General features: G+C 35.9%; 1 protein-coding gene across 3 annotated transcripts in view; it reads right to left on the bottom strand.

Annotated features, from left to right (window-relative positions):
• The window catches only part of LOC136041027 (uncharacterized), a 251,653-nt gene that overhangs the window by 99,514 nt on the left and 129,750 nt on the right, over positions 1 to 22,389 (bottom strand). For all 3 annotated transcript variants that reach the window (XM_065725549.1, XM_065725547.1, XM_065725548.1), the window contains one exon: positions 8,707 to 8,859. In XM_065725549.1, the coding sequence (XP_065581621.1) occupies positions 8,707 to 8,859 (153 nt within the window). The remainder of the gene's footprint in view (positions 1 to 8,706; positions 8,860 to 22,389) is intronic.

The raw sequence follows: 22,389 nt of genomic DNA, 5'->3' as shown, positions 1-22,389 counted from the left end.
TTTGCGGAGGTCTCTTCGTCAGAAAGTCCGACTAGTTGTAAAGTTTGCAAATTCATCTGCTGCTAAACCTCTTGTTGGGGCTGCACCCCTTTTTTTGTAGATAAATAAATTGTTTTCCCTTTCTTAGTTACATTTGCTAAGATTTGCCTATAACATAATTTTCAACTACAAGTCCAAGTTCTGTTGCTAAGCCTGTGGTGTTGCAAAACCTTGGAGCTAAAATCTATTTCTGCCTTCCGGGACTTGGCCATTGATGGTTGGCCATTGGCCATTGATATTTACAAAGAATTTGATTTTTAAGCTATCATTTATAGAAATGGCTAGGGCCAATCTAGGGTCCATCCCTAGAAAAATTTCATTGTACAGAACTAGTGATTTATTTTATTAGTTTTTTCTTAGAATCTGAATAAAAATTCTGTTTTCAAAGTTTATTTTGAGTTTAGCCTATCTAGATTTAAACAAGAGAATCTAGATAGAATCTGTATAGAGAATCTGAGTTAAAAATTCTGTTATTCAGAGTTTATTTCAGTTTATTTTACATCTTCATTTGCAGCATCATGTGCATCTTCAGCAGCGAACACTTCAGCAAGAACTTGAAAACTCAATACAAAGTTTTTTAGGAGCTTGAAACAAATTGGCCATCTCAGAGTTTTCAGTCTACTGCTTTTTGGCACCCTTTTGGCGAAAATTGTCGTTTTCCCCACATAATAGTAGAAATACAACTTAGCAATTTCCCCCCTCCTTTGAGATGTTTCCCCTCTTTTCGAAACTGAGACGAACTTCCAAAGGCTCATATATTTTGGTGAGTAACTCTAAATTTAACAGATTTATAATTATCAAAAAAAAACAATTAGATTAGTATATATATATTTTTTTCCTTATTTTGGAGTTTCTAGTTATATGTTTTGTTGCAGTGAACTTTGGAAGAATATATGTGATTATTTTCTACAACCATTTAAGAATATTTTTTCCCGAACCCAGGCAGGATAAGAAAAGAGTTTGCAAGAAATACCACCATTGGTATATCGACAAGGGGATTCGTTTATCCTCCAAAGAGATAGCTAGAGTTGGTTAAGGAAAGTTTCCACGAGATAGATAAGAAAATCTGTGGCGCATGGTGACCTCTAAGGTGAGGTACCCCCAGGTTACCAAAGTTGCATTAGAATTCCCCAAAAACCTTCGGAGGTGTGAAGTCACCTTCCCCCCATCTACAATGGTGGCAGCAATTAAAGGAGCTATCAGGAGCACTGGTAGTAAAAGAATCCACGTTTTGCGAATATACGATTTAATTTAGCCTACACAGTAGCCTTCTGTGATCACATATACAAAATAATAGGGAAAAAACGGAATCAATTAAAATATTACTAAAGTCTGAATGGGCACAGCCTAGTTGGAATATAATTAAATTTTACGATTTTATATATCACGAAACTACGGGTGGATTTATCCTAGAAGCAGTAGGATATAAAAACTTGCACGGAAAGATAGATTTGAAGTATTTCGAATTTAAGATTTGATGTGCAAATCTTTACCTAGGAAAGACGCATTTTATAAGCGAGGGTCCCTTTGATGAAAAGGGGCTTAGGCCTTCCCTAACGAAATATAAAAAGTTAGATCGACTATTTTCACCGGAATAATGAGACAATTGTAAGATTTTGAGAATAGAGTGAAATCAACAGAATAATTGAGTCTTGAGTTTACAGTGGGGGAATCTCTCCCTATGAGAAAGTATTACAGGGTATAAAAACGTATCAGAGAAAGTGAAAGTTGGGCAATTATTTGAGCAAATTGGCGGGCTTGGATATAATCTTCAGTGGCGAAGATATACGATTATTGAAGACGGTAAATTAGAAAAATTTGTCAGTTAAGTGCGTACATTTGATAAGGAAGGTGGAGGCACCAGTCCTACTGAGTAATCGGGCTAAGAGTAGATTACATTTGGAGTACCAATTACATTTGGAGTATGCGGGGTGAATACGTTATTTGTTTTACAGGGTAGCTTTCCTGTTTGAGTTTTAGTCTAATTAATCCACTAGTGGAATATTAGCACGGTTGTTCAGTTTGCTTTCTCGTCCAACCCCTGTTATTTCGCTTTTTGGAGATAAATATCACTTATGTGAAAATTGTTTGCTGCGAATTTAGTTTTTATTGGCTAATTCGGTTTAGATATTCCATTTATTCAAGAGATTGTTGTGTATCAGTGCGCGGCGTTAATAATTTATAATAGTAATTGCGTCTATAATTTTTGCGTGTGGCAATTATTGAGCTTGCCACGATTGACTAATTAACTGAGAGATAATACAACCGGGAAGGAGTACAGCCTTGAATATGAGAGGGTACGAAGTAGACAAGGAAGCTATAATACATGAAAAAACAAGACCAATTAGCCCCTCAGATGCCATGCGAAATGATCAGGAGTTGCTAAGGAACTAACGGATTCAGAAAATGAATCGAGAGGATATAACGAAAGAAGGAATCAAAGTAGACCGAGAAGCAGGTGGAGTAGGAGCTCAATGCCCAGCAGGGAGTCATGAAAAAATTGTCATGTAGATATAACACAATATACATTAAATATGATGAAAGAAAGAAAGAAAGAGAGAAAAAAGGAAAGGCTGATGGAATACCAAGAAAAAAAGGAGGCGGCTGAAAGAATAGCTAGAGAAAGAAAAGAAGAAGAATAAAGAAAAGAAATAGAACAAACAGAAGAGGTAGCCGAAAGAGAGAACCACAAATATTTGGAAAAAATAAAGGCCGAAATCCGTGAAATAAAAAGAGATAGAGATGAGAAAGAAAAGACTAGAGAGAACCTTAGAAAGGCTAATATGGAAGATCTCTCTAAGAGAGATCGCCAAGAAGTTAGAAGAACCATGATAGATCTATTAGAAGCCCGCTGGGGAATACCAGCGAGTTACATTTTATCATAACTAACTTCTTGTCTATCAGTTGGCCATAATAACTTATGTAACGACCTATTAAGAAAAACAACAGATAATCATGTTATAGAACAGTTGACAGCGCGGAGAGGTTGACTGACCCATAAAATAAATAGGAGGCTAAGCCACCTTGTCTAAGAAACAAAAAGAGGTCAATGACCAATTGCGAAAAACTACAGATAATCATAAACTGAATGGACTAGAACGGGTAAAGGAAAGATTGGGAGACATTGAACTTCGGGTTGGATTGGAAAAGCTTGGGAAGGAATCTAAGACTAGACCTATCAGCTCTAAAAGAGACTTGGTCTCTTTGGGGGGGGGGTGAGCTCTATTTGGGGTGCAATGAATGATGGACGGTTTGCTCAACGGAAAACTAGATGACCAGTTATGACCCTACTACTGAGATTATCTCGATTTGGCCTCTCTGATCTGATGTCCTTGGGAGAGACTCTCTCACAGTCACTTCATATTTCACCCAAACCTTTGTCTAGTAGCCCTATTCATGGTTTTAACTCTTCATCGAAATCGACAATTATTTCCGGAGAACCTTATTCAGTGAGCGACGCATTCACATTTCATCTTCAGTTCGGAATGGAAGAGTGTTCTTCACTCGGCTATCCCAGAGAAATGGACCCAGAAGATGCATAGTTCGTTGAGATTCTTACCTGATTTCCTTGTACCCATATCGTTTTAAAGGCCTTTGTAATGTTAGTCCATAGATTATTTCAAATTATGCCAAGGGGTATTTCATGTTTTAATTGAGATGTGGTGTTGTTTCCACCGATGGATATCAAGAGGCTAGTTCAGCGAGTTTTTCACGATGACTGGCATCATCGAATGTGCCAGATTCTACGCTTCTCTCAAAAGTGAATTCGTGAGAGCAAGAAAATTTGCATTTAATCATGCTAAGCACAATTATTTGCTGCTAATCTTGTGGGCTTCAATTTTCAAAACCTCAAGCGGATGACCACATGATCTAGACCGTGGTTGTTCTGCGATAGAGACATGTGGATGGCGTGATAGACGTGTGGACGCAGTAGAGACATGTGGATCCAGAGCCAAGCTGTAGAAGCAGTAGCACAGAAGCTGGAGAAGAAAGAAGTCGAATGGATATTGTAAAGTTGAAGTTCAGTGTTTATATTTGTAAGGGTGGACCAGCGGGGCACGTGGCTTGTCATTGATCTAATGGGTGGAGGTGTTGGGGTTCCACCTCTTTTCTTTTCTTTTTTCAGATAAACAACCTGTATTCCTTTTCTTAATTATATTTGCTTATATTTGCCTATAATATAATTTTAAATTAAAGGTCAAAGTCCCCTTTGTAAGCCAGTGGTATTGCAATAAGTAAACTTTAGAACTAAAATGTGTTTCAGCTTCCTGGGCTTAGCCATTGATAGTTAATAATGTTTAAAAAAAGGTGGATTTTTAAGCTCTCATTGATAGAATTGACTGGGGACAATCTAGGGTCCACTCCTACACAAAGATCGTTGTACAGAACCAGTGATTTCGTTTTTAGTCTGTTCTGAGAGTCTGTTTTCAGAGTTTACAGATGTATGTTTTGTTAAAGTGACCGTTGAAAGGATACAAGTGAGTTAACAGTGTAAGATTATTTTTTCCCCGAACCCAGACAAGGTGGGAAAAGAATTGGCAAAAAATACTGCTATTAGTATATCGACAGGGGGATCCATATTTCCTCCAAAGAGATAGCTAGAGCCGGTAAAGGAAAGTTATCAGGAGATAGCTAATAGAATCCGTGGCGCTTGGTGACCCCTGAAGGTCCGTCAGGTTATTTTAGTGGCATGAAAGTTTCCCCAATACTGAGGGAGGTGTGAATTGGCCTTCCCTCCCCCCCTATGCCCTTCTTAAATCTCGGTTCAATTTATGTCTTTGTATGTACTTAGTTTATTGCTGCACGGTTACAGGGATACTTCCAATTGTATTTCGGCCTCCTACTTCTGTATCCGAAAGTTCTTCAAATTACCTTTGTTGTTGTGATGATTTAAGAGTCCCTACCACACCATCTGCCCGTTCTGGAGTTGGCCCTCTGATTGCAGTTATCAAAATATGGAATACACTTACTGCTGTTACTCAGGGCTGTCATTCCTTTGTCACATTCCAACGTCTGGTAGTTGATTTAAAAAGATCGTAGTTTCAATTCATAAATTATTGGTGAAGTTTTATTTTCATATTATTTTATTTTTCATTTCAACATTTTGGATCTTGTTTTCTTTAAGTGTCTTTTTTTGCAAGTGCAATTATTGATTTTTTTCTAGTTGGTCATAGAAAATATATAATGGCTAAAAAATGCCTGGTGGATGATTTCCTATTGGTCAATTTTGACCTCAATTCGTTACATTAGGATTTTTATATTGGAGATTCTTTAATTTATATATATATATATATATATATATATATATATATATATATATATATATATATATATATATATATATATATATATATATATATATATATATATATATATCCTGCTTCACCTGAATTCAGTTTTGGAGTTTGATTTTTAATGAAATCTCTTTCCTTCAGCTACTTCTTCTTCTTCTTCTTCTTCTTTTTCGTTTTGATCTTTTTTCTTTCCATTTTATCAGTAGATATATTTGAATTTTATGTGCTAAATTGATTAATAGTTTAATATGTAAGTATTTTATTTCGCGATCCTTCTACTTCACGGGCCATGGAGTCTTTGTGGGATCTCATTTTGCGTGTTATTGAGGGATTTTTTGTTGCTGAAAAAAAAATATATCTATCTATCTATCTATCTTTAACTTACCTTATGTTTGCACCAATGGCAAAATTATAGCTTTCATTTAATCAAACCTAGTCAATAGCATATTTCAAGAATAAGTACAATAAAATGACCATTGGAGATCCAAAGAAAAATATTACAACTATTTTCCATCACAAGTTAATTGGAACTAATTTTTTCCAAAAATTTTCTTTTTTTTAATTTTTTCTAGGTATATTCCATACCTTTAAGGCCAAATAGGAAACACTTATGAAAGATTTTCCAAATCTGTATTTTTTTTTTATTTTATCTAGCGTAATAGGGCCACCCTGAACCATTGAGTTAAAATTATGAGTTTCAATTTCAATAGGAAAAAAACTCCTTTTGGGAGAATTGTACCGCAAAACTAAAATTCGTAATGTACTTTAGGGTTCCCTCAGCCCAGAAAAAGGAGACTTACGATTTTAAATAACAAGCCATTCAGAAAAAAATGGATTTTACTGGAGCCCCTTCATTTGGGGAGTCATTTTATTGTTTTTCCTTCTGCCCTGAGATCCCTTTAGCCAAAGGACTTCTAGTCATTTGGAAAAAATTGGCCTCGAAAAATTGGCCTATGGAACGATCCAAACTTTTGAATAGATCAGACACTAAAAATCTAATATTCCCCCCTCTTTCACGCTATAAAACCAATTCATAAGAAAATGATAATTTGCGAAGTTTAAGGCCCTTGCCCAGGGGCTATGGGGCTCATATCATCCTTGGGCCATATTTTTCGGACCTTTGAACAATCCTGAGCAAAATTGTTATCTCAAAACTTTAATCGAATATCCTGGCTGTTTTTGGGTGGTCTAGGTACATAATGGGATGCAATAGAGGGGGGATTGTAGCACTCCAATCAATTTTGAATTTTAAAAGGGCAACTAAAATTTTCTAATCCCATTCGAATCAACCTCCAGGTCTCTTGGACCACCCCTTAATTACGAAATGGCCGGGTAAAAAAGCAACTTGGGAACAGCATGGCTCTTGCCTATAGGCTATGCACGATTGTTGCCTCTGGAAGATCTTATCTTCACAAATACAATCCTTTTAAGGATTACCACTTCGATAGACTTACACACCCCATTTATTTGTGTAACCAAATCTTTGAGAAAACAAGATTGCTTTTAAAAAGAAGGTCTCTCTCCAGGCCTATTTGGCACCGACTAATTCCCAGACTCCAAAGAAGCTGGAAAGTGTAGTCTTGTGAAAGATCTAAAACTAGCAGATAAATGGTAAAGGTCTCATTCGAAAGCTTAGCCTGCGTGTTTACTATAAGGACAGGAGGACTACAGTGAGAATTAAGCTATATCCCAAAACTCACTTGAAAAAATCTCAAGTTTTGGGAACAAATCCTAACAACCTAAGCAATAATAATCCATATACTGTTCATACTTTTTATGGCCAATGTTGGAAATATTTCCAAGTTTTCCACAATCCAAAATTCAGGACCGAAATATCAAGATCTTTGGAAAAGCTATCGGCAACACCGATTGACTCTTTCGAGCTGATAAATGAGTCGTTTTCCTTGAATAAGATGTTACAATACTTCACCGAAATTTTTTGTCTCAATATAAACTGTCAACCAGTCCAGAAGGTCACCTGAATCGTCACAATTGACACTTTGGAATTGGATTGTGTCATTTGTGAAACTGGTAGGCCATGGAAGTGGTCACCTTTTAATAAAAAGTTCTGGATGCTCATACCAAGGTTTTTATATGCATTGTGAAAAAACAAATGCTGTTTAGTGAATTCGATCAATGGACATATTTTTCTTTTTTCCAGTCTTCAGGTTTGTGTAATGGTTAAAACTCAACCTTTCACAAAGATCATCTTAGTCGTACGTAAAATTGGCACACAGCCAAGTCTTTTTTAGGAAAATACATCAAAAGATATTTATCAGGAATATTCCTCCAAGAAACGATTTTCAGAATTGAATGTTCATATCTACCCATTTTTATCCTGCTTTTATAGTTATCTTGTCCCACATATTTGAACTAACTTCATAACACCGTTTTCAAATTAAGTTTTGAAAAATTAGCAAACATAGGAGGCATCCAAAAGAATATGTAGATGATAAATCTGGAAAAGATATTTTCGATGAGCAATATATCAGTCAGATAGACAACATTTCCATGCAAAAAAAGAGCATTAGAAAATTATTTAGGTAGAAGAATTATTAAGGAAATTTATAAATGTCTTCTTCTTGAGAAGGTTCACTGCGAATACTGAAGAACTATTTAATTTTTTCATTGCTAGTTCATAGCGAAGAAATGACTATTCAGGTGAATGGTCATTGAGGAAGCCCAGGAACGAGGGACACTAAAATTCACAAAAGCCTTTAAAATCATCGTTTCGTTCGTTTGATTCCGTAGTTCCAAATTATCAAGGACGCCCTTTTTTTCAAGCATATTGTCGTCCAGATTATCGTCCTATTAACAAATGAACTGACATCATTTTTATACAATCCTAATAAGAGCTTATGCCAGATTAGCCTCACACTCAGTCGGACTATCTGTCTTGGCTTTTTCTACAATTAGCCATGGCTTGATGCCCACAACTACTTTATTTTAATTCAAGATCGACGGACTCGGTCGAGACCGTTGACAATCAAAAATATCCTTTCCAGATTTATCAGCTACATATAATGTGGCATACTTCCAATGTTCGCTAATTTTTCAAAACTTAATTTGAAAAAAGTGCTATGAAGTTAGGTCAAATATTTGATAATTTTTAAAACGTCCGGTCACGTCAGTGTTTTTGTAGACGTTTTTGTCTGTCATTGTTTTGTCACAACTCAATGAAATAGAAAAAGACTGTCAGTTTCACTTGATTTAGAAAAATTGGCTCCACGTTTTTCACCCCCACCCCACCCCCAAACAGAACCCATTTTTGTGATGTTTAGGCTGCTGAATTGGATGATCTGAAAAGTGCAATATTGATGAACGATCTAAAAATAACAATAAAAATGGCTATAAGCATTAATGAAAACCTTACCTGTGTTTTTTCGTGCTTATCATTTACTCTGTCAAGTTCAAGTTGAGCTGTTTCCTTTTCTTTTTGTAGCCTAGCAGACTGTCCGTGAATCTTGTCAAGTTGAGCTTGTAAATTTTCATTGTCATATGCTAACTTTTCCTTATCAGCTTGAAGCTACAACAGAGAATTTGCACATTAAACAAGTTTATTTCCTTATTTGCTCTAAGAACACGATTTAAAAAATAATAATAAAACACAAATTTGAAGAAAATATTTAGTGTTGATTAGAAGTAGTGTCCATTACTTTCTCTTAGTACATTTCTCATTTTTCATCTTCTGTCTAGAAATGACAAGGTCGATTAGGTCGGTAAGGTTTGGCCACAATAATGATATGATATTAAAACGGGTATCACTGGTAGCAAGCGTCTCCGAAGAAAGAGAACAACATCAGCGTTGAGAGCATGGATCATCCTTCTAATGTTTATTTTGAAAACAAAACAAATCGTTCTGGAATAGTTTCCAAAAAGAGAATGACAGGAGAACCAACATTCCTATAAATCAGAACGTAACTCTCAAATTCAAAACAGCATAACAGTTGAATTTTTCATTAGATAAAACAAACTTGTATAGTTTTTCTTATTTATCTCTGTCATTTCTTAATGTTTTTCATTTGTACTAAGGTATGAGATAGAATAAAAGTGTGATTTTTTATAGATATACTAACCTTGCTTATAGGCTTAGCCATTTGTATCTTATTAACCCCAAAATAAGGAGGCACATGCACATATAAGGAGAAGGCGGAATATCTAGAACCAATTGATTTATTGAATATGCTGAATCACTTTAGATTTGTTATTTATGTCTGTGTCAGTAAGTTCATCCAAATATCCGCAGGTGCTTAAATAATATGTTAAGCAATCAATTTTCGACCGAAGCTACATAGGTTTGGCAACCAATCCACCATCCACCCCTTAAGGAGTCAACTATGGCCTTAGAATATCTAGAGAAGCTTTTTTATTGACTTTATCTGGCCTTGTGAACGACTTGTTTTATGAATTATCATCAGAAATCAGCCAAATCAGCCAATCTATAGGCCAAATTAGTACATGTATAAAAAAAAACACTTTCATTCTATTTTAAATCCAAGTAGAAATGAAAAATATTCAGAAATAGCAGAAAAAAGCTATTATGGTTTATTTAACATTTTTTTTTTAATTCCAGGAAAATGCTGTCTTGATTTTAAGAGTACCGTTTAAGTTATAAAATGTTTGATCCACTACCATTTTTGAGAATTGTGGTCTAAAATTGTGAAAATGAAGTGTGGCGCAAATTAGAGTTGATGTCTACGTTCAACTCATATTTGAGAACAAATTTTGGATCAACTTGAAGCTTTTTGGAAAATTTTGTTGGTTCTTGAGAGAGCGGTGATGAGTGATAAAAATTGACAAAAAAATCAGTTTAAGGAAATATGGTTTAAGACTTGACTATCCAGGCTCAAAGTAATTACTCTAGACGCTTATCAATTACTTTGAGGTGTTGGTAGCAGATTATTAAACGATTTTTCAAATTTCATTTTCACTTCATGTAATTCTTTAATGTGGAGTGAAAGCTGAAATATTAATTGCTGCTCACCAGAAAGGCTGCAGCAGTTTTACCCTAGTCTAAGATTTATATGAAGGATACGCAGACATATTGTAAGTTTTTGCAATAAATAAACTAAACTAAACTTGTGAGCGTATTTTCTTCCTTTCCTTTGCATGTTTTCCGATAGTCTCTTTAGCTAGTTTCACTAAGAAAAAGCACTGTTTTCAGAAAACCAAATTCATATAATTGTTAACAACATCTTTTTTTTTGTTATTGTAAATAAATTTAATGTCATATTTAATTATTGTTTAATGTTATTTATAATATTTAACTATGATTTAACTATATTTTAATTATGCTTAAAATTCTAATTTGTAGCTATAATATTTCATCATCATAATAAAATTTAACTTTTCGGTATATAATTCTGAGAACACTATATTTGTTTATTGTTCTGTTATGCGAATTGGCAGATTTCCTGCGCAGAAATACAAAATCATTTTATTTCAGTCAAACAGACTGACATTGTGACACTATCGCTGCGTACATCGTTATTTCATTATGTTAGGTTGCTTTTCTTACAGTATTTCAAAACGAATTTCTAAATCTCCACTCAAGGCTTTTGCTTGATTTTCTATCAAAGAACTTTAGCTTTTTAAGCCCTTCCTAAGCCTTGAGCTAAAACGTTTTATGGAATTTCTGAAAGTAAAAATTTTAATGGAACACTATTTTTATACCACATGGAATAAAAACAAGCAAAGGTTTAAACAGAAGATAGCTACTCAAACAAGAATAAAATGCAATTACAAACTAACTGAACTCGTATTCAATAATCTCATTATTTATTATAGTCACGTACTTACAAGTGTTATTTTGATCATTTAGATTTTTTAACTCTGTCCTCAAATCCACCGCCAAAATTCTTTAGAATTGTCGGTAAATCTCACCGATATCATTTCACTACAATTTTCATGTCGATTCGTGAAAACTTGTTCACTTGTCAAAAACTTTGTAAACAAGTTTTTTGTAAGACTTTGCTATGAGCTTTCAGCTATTTATACCGCTAAGTTTAAAAAGGTTATTTATATTTCCCACCTGAATGTTTGTCTGACATTTAAAGCCTTTTCGTCACAACAAAATCATGTCATTTACTATCTAATTTACTAACTAAAATATAAACATACCACGTGATGCACTTTTAAACATTCTTTTTTAATATATTAATCACTACCATTACAAAAATCATATTAAGCCCTCAAACACACCCTTACTGTGACATATTGTTCCTTGTTTATCTATTTTTTTTACTATTTATGCTTTCTATTTTAGATCTTTACTATTTTTGCTTTACATTTTGTGATTAACTATTTGTCACTGCATTTACTATTTGTGATTTACATTTCGAACAGCATGTTTTTATTTGTCATAAAATACAGAAACTCACTACCAAAAATAATGTTACTGAAGGTCTACAATCGAGACCAACCAATATTTACAAATAAGAATGGTATTACCTTCTCCCTCTTAAACCCTCTAAATGGCTTAAGTAACATTCGTATTTCAACAAAAATGATATCTATTTTGAATAGTTTAGATTTTATTGGTCAAACCACCAACAAAAAAGAAAAAACATTAAGAAACGAAAGTACTACTACTAAAACTTACTTCAGCACCTGGGGAGAGCTTTGCTTGCCAGAGGCAATCACAGCCAAGTAGGTGGCTCCTCCACTCCAATCTATTCAAAACATCTCTCTTTAAGCCTTCCTAAGAAGTTATAATTTCCCTCAAATCTTTTCCTGTGACCCCCTCCCACTCCATTTGGTGACGACCTTGTTTTCCTTTCGCACTAGATTGTTGACCGGAAAGGACGATCTTTGCAACCTGTCATCCTTCAGAAGCAGAAAGGGTTCTAGCCACTTTAACATTGATCACTGTCATCACTGTAGCTTTCCAATACTCTAATCTTGGTTTGCAGACTTGTCTTTCTGTCTTTCTTAAAAGACACACTGGGCCTTGGCTATTCCCCTTTTAACATCTTCACTGCATCCAACTTCTTTACCAATAATACTACTGACATAAGTGAGACTATACACTTGATCGATTTTCTCTCATTACTCTACATCGGCGATAGGGGAACACCCTATAGATTTGTATGGAACCTCCATTGGAGGCAAAGACCAGGGGGGACCTTGTCCCTGGGGTCCATTATAGAAATGGAGTGCCCACGTCTGGGGCCATAAATACAGATGGGGAGGAAGAAGCCTCCAAAAAACACACACAACAGGGCCCAGCGGTGTGTCCATACGTCCCATGAGTTACAAGCCTTCTTCCAGTGATGGGTTAAATTGCATGGTGACGCAGAACACAATCGAGTAAGGATCCTCTATAGGAGGACAACTACGGAAGGGCATAAGACCCATATCTATGGACAGTCGCCTCTACAAAGGGTTGCCTCGACCCTTTTGAGGCACCTGCAAGACTCTATTCCCACTTGAGGAGTGGCACCCCTCTAGAAAATTGTAGCCTAGTAAACGACACAGCAGTCGCACGGGATTATGATTAATGAATAATTTTCAAGTGCTTGGTCTGTTTTGACCGGTGATTTGGGCTAAAAAATCTCTTCCTAGCTATTTTATCTACTATGGGCTGTCTCCATGTAGTAGCATAACATTTGTAGGCATGAATATATAATTAGTCAGAGGTATTAGACTTGACACTGTCTGTGAAGGATTTCGACTCTTGTTGATAGAAATGCTAGAATAAGATGAAAGTTGATAGCCAAGTGCTGAAAACCATGTTGCAACCAAGATGGGTCCAGGATTGCACAGAGCTTTCATTCATACTGGAGGTCCCAGAGACTTCTTGCTGTCAGGTTCTAAGCCGACTTAAGTGCTTCGGTGTAGACTTGAGAAGACATGTGATGATTTAAAGAACATGAAAATTGGAGCTTGGAATGTTACGACGTTAACAAATGACTATCGTATCGACATTTTGACTGAAGAATTCAGACGAGCCCAACTGGACTTATTAGGAGTTTCGGAAACTCATATCCCAGAGGTAGGAAGCATGAAATCAGGTGATATAGAATTCATTTCCTCAGGCAGGAAGGATGGAGTACATAGACAGGTAGTAGGGCTTATGAGGAAGCTGCTAAGTCTTGCTGAGGCTAGGAAGGTATTAATAATAAAATACTAATTGCTCATTTTACGACTAAAAAGTTAAGGGTACCAGTTATAGTAGCATATACCCCAGAACCCAGTTTGGGAAGCCGGGAGTCCAGGAGGTTGGTCTATAGTGAAATAAATATAATGCCTGGAGCCAGATTGCGTGATTACACTTTGATTTTTATAGATAAGTATCATAATAAGGGCCTTCCAGATTGTTTTGCAGGTATATTTTGTGAGAGGCCAGATGTTCACCAACACGTTCCGCCATCCGCCAGCAATGGAGAAGCTCTGTTCAAGATTTGCGTTCTTATAAGGGAGCAGATGCTGGATCGAAATCTGGTTCAGGTCATAAACTGATCATCACAAAAATTCTCCTTCACTAGATTGTGATTCGCTAAGCCTTGAGGATAAATGGGGGTCATTCAAAACATTTATGACGGTGACAGCTGGGAAGTTTCTAGCGAACACAAAAGCGAAAACGACAACACTGGTTCTCTACCAAAACTCTTTCCTTAGTTGAGCAAAGGAGGAATCTAATCGGCCCTATAGAAGCAATCAAAGACCTTCGTAAGCAAATAAAACGCTCGTCGCTACTTGATCGTCAACAGATGTGGGAAGAAGCAGACACCTCACTGGAAAAATCAGCCCGACCCCAAGACACCCGGAAGCTAAGTTATCAAAGAAACTACAAGGAAAAAGTTAGCTGTATCAGAAGTTATCAAAGACAACCAAGGAAAAATCATTTACTCCCAGAACGATCGGATGAGTAGACGGAAAAAACATTTCCAATCATTGCTAAATCCCTCTCATTCATCCGTCTCTGACGATCTTCCCCCATCTGTCGAGAAAAGGCCCTATGATGTTGAATTGAGCGCTCCTACAAGAGCCGAAATCCTAAAACAATAAAAACACTAAAGAACCATAAATCCCTTGGTGAAGATGGCCTTCCTCCTGAACTATACAAGAAATGTTTCGAAGTAACAGCTGAACAAATACATGACATCCTTCAAGATGCGTGGAAAACGAATTTCTTCCCAAAGGACTGGAGAACTTCAAATATACTACTCTTTTATAAGAAAGGGAAAAATATTGGGAATAATTCTCTTGAATCGTTTCAAAAGCGCCCGGGAGAAAAATACCCGCAAAAATCAAGCTGGCTTCAGACCAGGCAGAGGCTGCATTGATAATATTTTCGGCACCCGACTTATTATCAAACAGTTCCAAAGGTATACCTTACCTATATCTTTAATGTTCCTCGACTAAACCACGGCCTTCGACTCCATTACTCGTCACAAACTCTGGAAAATCCTAGAAATCGATGGCATGCCTGTAAAGTTTATTGAACTAATTCAGGCATATTACTCAGAGTCAACAAGCCAGTTAAGGATCTACGGCGAGGAAACTGAAGAATTCCTAGTCAAAAGTGGAGTAAAACAAGGCTGTGTTCTCTCTCCAATCCTGTTTAATTACTGGGTAGACAAAATCTGTCCTCGACCGACTTGGATTACGCTGATGATGTCGGACTCCTCTCTGACCCTGAACATGCTCAAAAGATGCTAGATGATATTGTAGAATGGTCAAGTCTGATTGGACTTAAAGTAAGCGCAGAGAAAACTAAATTTATGGTCATGTATCGTCCGACCCAAATATCTTTGGCCAAATATCTTCGAAAGCCGCTTTGGAACCACCGAGATATTTCCATTCGGACCAAAAGTCGAATCTATACGGCCATGGTCCGAACCATCCTACTCTATGGATGCGAAACTTAGTCCTTGAAGCTTCAACACGAGAGAGCACTAGCAGGGATGCTTCCGCCAAATACTTAGAATTTGCCGGCAAGATCGTAAATCTAACTTCCATATTCGCCAACTCTGCAAGATTAGAAGAGATGTCGCCACCACCATTGAAAAGTGCCGCTTAAAATGGCTGGGTCACGTCCTGCAAAGACCACCAGAGTACCTGACCCATCTAATCCTTCTAGTTGAACCCTACGACTCTTGGAAGAGGCATCAAGGAGGGCAAAGGAAGAACTGGTGGACCCTGATCAAGTCTGACCTGGATCCCATTGGTGGCTTTAAGAAATTTGGACATAGATGGTTGGCCCAGTGGCACTCGTTCGCAGAGCAATTGTCAGCAGATCGTGAAACCTGGTCCAAAGAGGTAACAAGGATCCTGGATGCCGGGCGAGGCGGAAACGCCTGACTCCCGCCACAAGTACAAGTAAGTAAGTACAAGTAGTACACCAACACGTTACTCGGATGCGAGGAAATATTGAGATTCCTCGACTTCCTTTTAGTAGGTCTTTTTTTTCTCTTGTTTATTGAGCTTCCAAGCTTTCGAACGAACTTAGTAATGATCTTAAGGATCATAGTAAATCTAACCAGTTTAGATCTGTTTTACGTGTGGAGTTGCTCAACAGGTATGCTTTCGAAATAGATTAGCTATATTTTCAGTGGGTTATTTTTCTGTATTTTTTATGTGTTGTTTTGGGGTTTTATACTTATATTGTACTGTTTCGTTGATCATTTTTATGTTGCTTTCGGTAAATGGTCTCATGCTCCATACTTTTTTTCTTTTTTATTTTAGCACGTCCTTGCAAGCTCCGCTTTTGTTGTGCTATTATGTAAAAAATTATTATTTTCAATAAAACTGTTCTACTACTACTACTACTACTACTACTACTACTACTACTACTACTACTACTACTACTACTACTACTACTACTACTACTACTACTACTACTACTACTACTACTACTACTACTACTACTACTACTACTACTACTACTACTACTACTACTACTACTACTACTACTACTACTACTACTACTACTACTACTACTACTACTACTACTACTACTACTACTACTACTACTACTACTACTACTACTACTACTACTACTACTACTACTACTACTACTACTACTACTACTACTACTACTACTACTACTACTACTACTACTACTACTACTACTACTACTACTACTACTACTACTACTACTACTACTACTACTACTACTACTACTACTACTACTACTACTACTACTACTACTACTACTACTACTACTACTACTACTACTACTACTACTACTACTACTACTACTACTACTACTACTACTACTACTACTACTACTACTACTACTACTACTACTACTACTACTACTACTACTACTACTACTACTACTACTACTACTACTACTACTACTACTACTACTACTACTACTACTACTACTACTACTACTACTACTACTACTACTACTACTACTACTACTACTACTACTACTACTACTACTACTACTACTACTACTACTACTACTACTACTACTACTACTACTACTACTACTACTACTACTACTACTACTACTACTACTACTACTACTACTACTACTACTACTACTACTACTACTACTACTACTACTACTACTACTACTACTACTACTACTACTACTACTACTACTACTACTACTACTACTACTACTACTACTACTACTACTACTACTACTACTACTACTACTACTACTACTACTACTACTACTACTACTACTACTACTACTACTACTACTACTACTACTACTACTACTACTACTACTACTACTACTACTACTACTACTACTACTACTACTACTACTACTACTACTACTACTACTACTACTACTACTACTACTACTACTACTACTACTACTACTACTACTACTACTACTACTACTACTACTACTACTACTACTACTACTACTACTACTACTACTACTACTACTACTACTACTACTACTACTACTACTACTACTACTACTACTACTACTACTACTACTACTACTACTACTACTACTACTACTACTACTACTACTACTACTACTACTACTACTACTACTACTACTACTACTACTACTACTACTACTACTACTACTACTACTACTACTACTACTACTACTACTACTACTACTACTGCTGAACCGACTGACAGAGATATCAGTGACTCGGATGAATATTTCTTACAGTTACCCGAGCACATAGACAGGGTCCCAGGTAGAAATATCATGTCTTTACTAGGAGAATTTAATGCCCTGGTCGGTAGAAATAAGAATAGATGATATCCTACCCTAGGTAAATTTGGTGTAGGAAACGAAAACAGTAATGGCTACAAACTTTTGCAATTTTGTAGGTATAACAATCTAGTCATAATCAATGCGGTATTTGGTCATAAAATGACCCATAAGTTAACACAGTATTTGCGTGATGGTAGGGCAGCAAACCTTATTGATTATGTTAAAGTAAACCGAAAACTGGCAGGATGAATACAAAATAATAGGACATATAGGAGGGCTGTTATTAATATTAAAAGTATAGATCTCCATCTAGTACTGTCTAGGGTTAATTTGAAGCTGAAGGTTATTTACCTCCCAGGAAGTTATGATGTTAGTAGACTCCACGATGAGAATTTGAGAGAAACGTTCCAGGGACGGGTGTATATTAAACTTAAGAGTTTAAAGTTTGACGCTGTGATAGATAGTTGGACTAATTTTAGAAAAACAATTTGTGAAGTTGCTAATGGTGTCTTAGGGAAGAAAGGTAGGACTACAGCTAGGAATATTAGTGAAAAGACCTTATGTTTAATAGAGAGGGGAAGGGGGTTGTATAAAAATTATCTGAGTGATAGATCATGTGAAAACAAAAGGAATGTAAAAATAGTGGAGAAAAAATTAAAATATAAACTAAGGAGGTGTGAAGTGGAGGCCATGGATAAAATTGCCGAGGATCTGGAAGATACGGCTAGACGGCATAATAGTAAAATAGTGTACTGGCATAATAATAAATTGAGAGGGAGCAGCCCGTCTGGACATGTCCAAGTTCAAGATAGGAAAGGGACCACAATTACTGATAAGGAAAGAGCTAAAGAAAGATGGGCAGAACATTTTGAGAATGCGCTAAACTGAGATAGAGTTACATGAAAAGATATAGAGGAAATTGAAAAAGTTCGCGGTACCTTAGATGTGAAGGAACATCTGTTTTGTGAGAAAGAATTAGCGACAGTACTAAAAGAATTGAAAAATGAAAAGGGTCTGGTTACTGACAGTGTGGTAAATGAGTGTCTTAAGTATGGTGGCTGTTAGGTTAGAAATAAGTTGCCAAAGATGATTTTTGAAAAAGGGGAAGTACCTAACGATTTTAGGCAAACCTTAATTAAACCACTTGATAAAAAAGGTGATAAGAGTGGTTTTGGTACAAATACATTAAAGTGATTAGTGCAGCGTGAGAGAATAATACTGCTGCCGTAAAGGTAGGGAATGAGGTTAGCATCTGGTTTTGTATTAAATCAGGAGATAAGCAGGGTTGTGGTGTATACCCATTTATATGGATCGTTTTGATCAACTTTGTCTGAAGGAGCACAGGAAATTCAATAGGAGACACCATAATCAATTGGGGAGGAAAACTGTCCAGGACTTAGATTACGCTAATGATTTAAGCATCCTCGATGAAAAAGTAACCAAAATTGAATGAACTTTTAAAAGTTTTGTGAGTTCAGAGTGCTAGAATAGGTTTGAAAATGAATGGTAAGAAGATTAAGTCACAAAAGTTAGGAATAAGTGATGATCCAAAGGTGACGTTGGGTAACAAAAAGATTGATCAGATGGGCAGCTTCAATTACCTTGATAGTATTATTAGTAAAGACTGCGGAAGCAGTGGGGATATTAAAAGTAGAATAGCCAAGGCCCAGGGTGTTTTTTCACAGTTAAAATTTTTTTGGAAGAATAGGAAGATCAGTTTGCAAGCCAAGATCAGAATATTAGAAGCTACAGTAACGGCAATGGTAATATATGGCTCTGAAGCATGGGTGCTCTGAAAAGTGGATGAAGATTTGCTAGATATTTTTCAGAGAAATTGCCTAGGGATTGTTCTGGGTACCTGGCTGGCTGATTGTATTTCAAATAGTAGGCTGTACAAAAATGTGCTTCAATCCCTCTTCCTAAGGCTATAATGAAAGAAAGGTTGGGATGCCTAGGTCACGTTGTGCGGATGCCTGATTGCCGAAAATTGTGCTTTTCAGCCAACCGTCTAAGGCTAAACGGAAAATTGGTCGTCCTTGTCTTAGCTGGGAGTACGTCATAAATATTTAATGGGAACTTCATGTGAGGGTACAAAAAGGAAGCTTTGAATATTTTGGATGGAGGAGGAACATACATAGGTGTGTTGGCCTCAGGCGGCTTGGTGCTGCGGTGAGTTGTTAGTAGTAGCAGTAGGGAGAGGCAAGGAGTAGTTGAACTTTTGCAGAAAAAATTAATCTAGGAGAAACAAGCCAGTAACTTGGTTTATTTTGATTTTACGTATAATTGTTTGGTGAAACATAGAAATGTTGACAAATTTTACATAATTTTGATAAATAAATCCCCTTTTTGAACCAATTACACTTAAGCCATGGGGATGGGCTTAATTTCTATTGATTTCCTAAATTTATCTGCTTCCAGTCATTAAGAATAATTAATTTTTTTTGTTTTTATGACTTAGCTCGTATTTATTCTCAGCTTGTAGGTTATAACCATAAAATTACTAGTAATATTTAATATTCATGATATATTAAATTGTAGATTAATATCATTTATATTAACTATAATTTATCTGTGCTTCAATTGCAATTAAAGTCTATAGTTGTAATTATAATATTTTAAAATCATAATAATATTTAATTTTTGTTTATTTAATGTTCTGTTGTACAAATTCGTAGATTTCCTATCCAAAAATACGAAATCCTTTTATTTCAGCCAAAAAGGCTGATATTGTGATACTATCACTGCCTATATCATTATTTCATTCTGTCAAGCTATTTTCCTCTCGTTATTTCGAAAGGAATTTTTTAAATCTTTACTCAAAGCTTCTGCTTAATTTTCTGTAAAGTAATTTAGCCTTTTAAGCCTTTTCTTAGCCCTGAGCTAAGACCTTCCTGGGAATTTCTGAAAGTGATATATAGCTTTACACAAGCTTACAATAATCCCACAATATCCCACTCAAAATTGCAAAAATCTACATAATTTTGATTTATTGATAGTGCGATGTCATTTCAATAAAAATAAAATGGAAGTATTGTAAACGCTGTTAAACTTTGAATACGATAAAAAACTTTGCAAGACAAAAAGGAATTTTTTTTCGAAATGATAAGAAAATTTCGATTTCTTGGGCTTACTTCTAGAATCCTTTATCAATGAGAAAAAGGCTTCCAAATGCAAAGCCGACACTTTCTGAAATTATCATTAGTTGTACAAAATAGTTTTTTTCGTATAGTTTCATCTTTCTCGGAATTTTCATTTCATTTTAATTTTTAATCGAAAGGCAGTGTTTCATAAGAAATTATTTGCAATATCATTATCAATAGATGTTATTAGCCAATTCCCCGTTACATTGCTATTTAACCAATAATTAAATAAAAAAAAAATCATTTTTTTAGCTGAAAGTAAGGAGCGACATTAAAACTTAAAACGAACAGAAATTACTCCGTATATGAAATGGGTTGTCCCCTCCGCAATCCCTCGCTCTTTACGCTAAGGATTATAATTGTTTTAAAAAATAGAATTGTGGCAAAGAGTCAAACTTTAGCGTAAAGAGCGAGGGATTGCGGAGGGGACAACCCATTTCATATACGGAGTAATTTCTGTTCGTTTTAAGTTTTAATGTCGCTCCTTACTTTCAGCTAAAAAAATTAGTTTTTTTTTATTTCATTTCTGAACGTTTTTGAATTAATGCATGTTTGGTTTTGGCTCTCCTCACATAAATTATTAAAATGAAATTTGAATATGAATTCTTTTTTTGGATAAATGGCTTTCTCTTAGTTTCGATCAGACGATTTTGAGAAATAAAGGGTGGAGAAGGAGGTCTAGTTGCCCTACAATTTTTCGGTTACTTAAGAATCCAACTAGAACTTTTAATTTTTAACGAATGTTTTTATTAGTAAAAAATATACGTAACTTAAGAATTAACTCACGTAACAAACTTTCATAATCTTATATTTTTATTATGTATACGAGGGGGTTTGTACCCTCGTTAATACCTCGCTCTTTACACTAAATCGTAAGTTTTGTCCCAATTCTTTAAGAATGACCCCTGAATCAGAAAGGCCGTAGAATAAATAGTTTAAATTACTAAAAATACTTTAGCATAAAGAGCGAGGTATTTATTTCCTCCTAAATACTTCGCTCTTTATGCTAAAGTATTTTTTAGAACCCCTCATTTGCGTAATAATCTCTGTTCGTTTTAAGTTTCAATGCTACCCCTTCCTTTCATTTGAAAAAAAGTTTTCATATTTATTTTTCATTGTTTTCTTATAGTAATGCTAGAAAATCCTGTGCCCTTTTCATTGAATTTTTCTTCTCTCATGACAGATTCCTCCAACATAGCCCCCTTCCCTCAGCCCCACCCCCAAAACAAAATAAAATCCCCCAGAAAACGTCTGTTCACTTCCCAATAACCATTACTCTATATGTAAACACTGGTCAAAGTTTGTAACTTGCAGCCCCTCCCCCAGGGATTGTGGGGGAGTAAGTCATCTCCAAAGACATAGTTATTATGGTTTTCAGCTATGCTGAACAAAATGGCTATCTCAAAATTTCGATTCGTTGACTTTGGGAAAAAACTGAGCGTGGGAGGGGGCCTAGATGCCCTCCAATTTTTCTGGTCACTTAAAAAGGGCACTAGAACTTTTGATTTCCGTTAGAATGAGCCCTCTTGCGACATTCTAGGACCACTTGGTCGATACGATGACCCCTGGGAAAAAGAAAAAAACAAACAAATAAACACGCACCCGTGATTTGCCTTCTGGCAAAAAATACGAAATTCCACATTTTTGTAGATAGGAGCTTGAAACTTCTACAGTAGGGTTCTCTGATACGCTGAATCTGATGGTGTCATTTTTGTTAAGATTTTACGACTTTTAGGGGGTGTTTCCCCCTATTTTCTTAAATAAGGCAAAT

Source organism: Artemia franciscana, chromosome 21 (assembly GCF_032884065.1).
Source record: "Artemia franciscana chromosome 21, ASM3288406v1, whole genome shotgun sequence".
NCBI lineage: Eukaryota > Metazoa > Arthropoda > Branchiopoda > Anostraca > Artemiidae > Artemia > Artemia franciscana.
The sequence above is the reverse complement of the archived record's forward strand: the minus strand, read 5'-3'. Positions and strand labels throughout refer to the sequence as shown.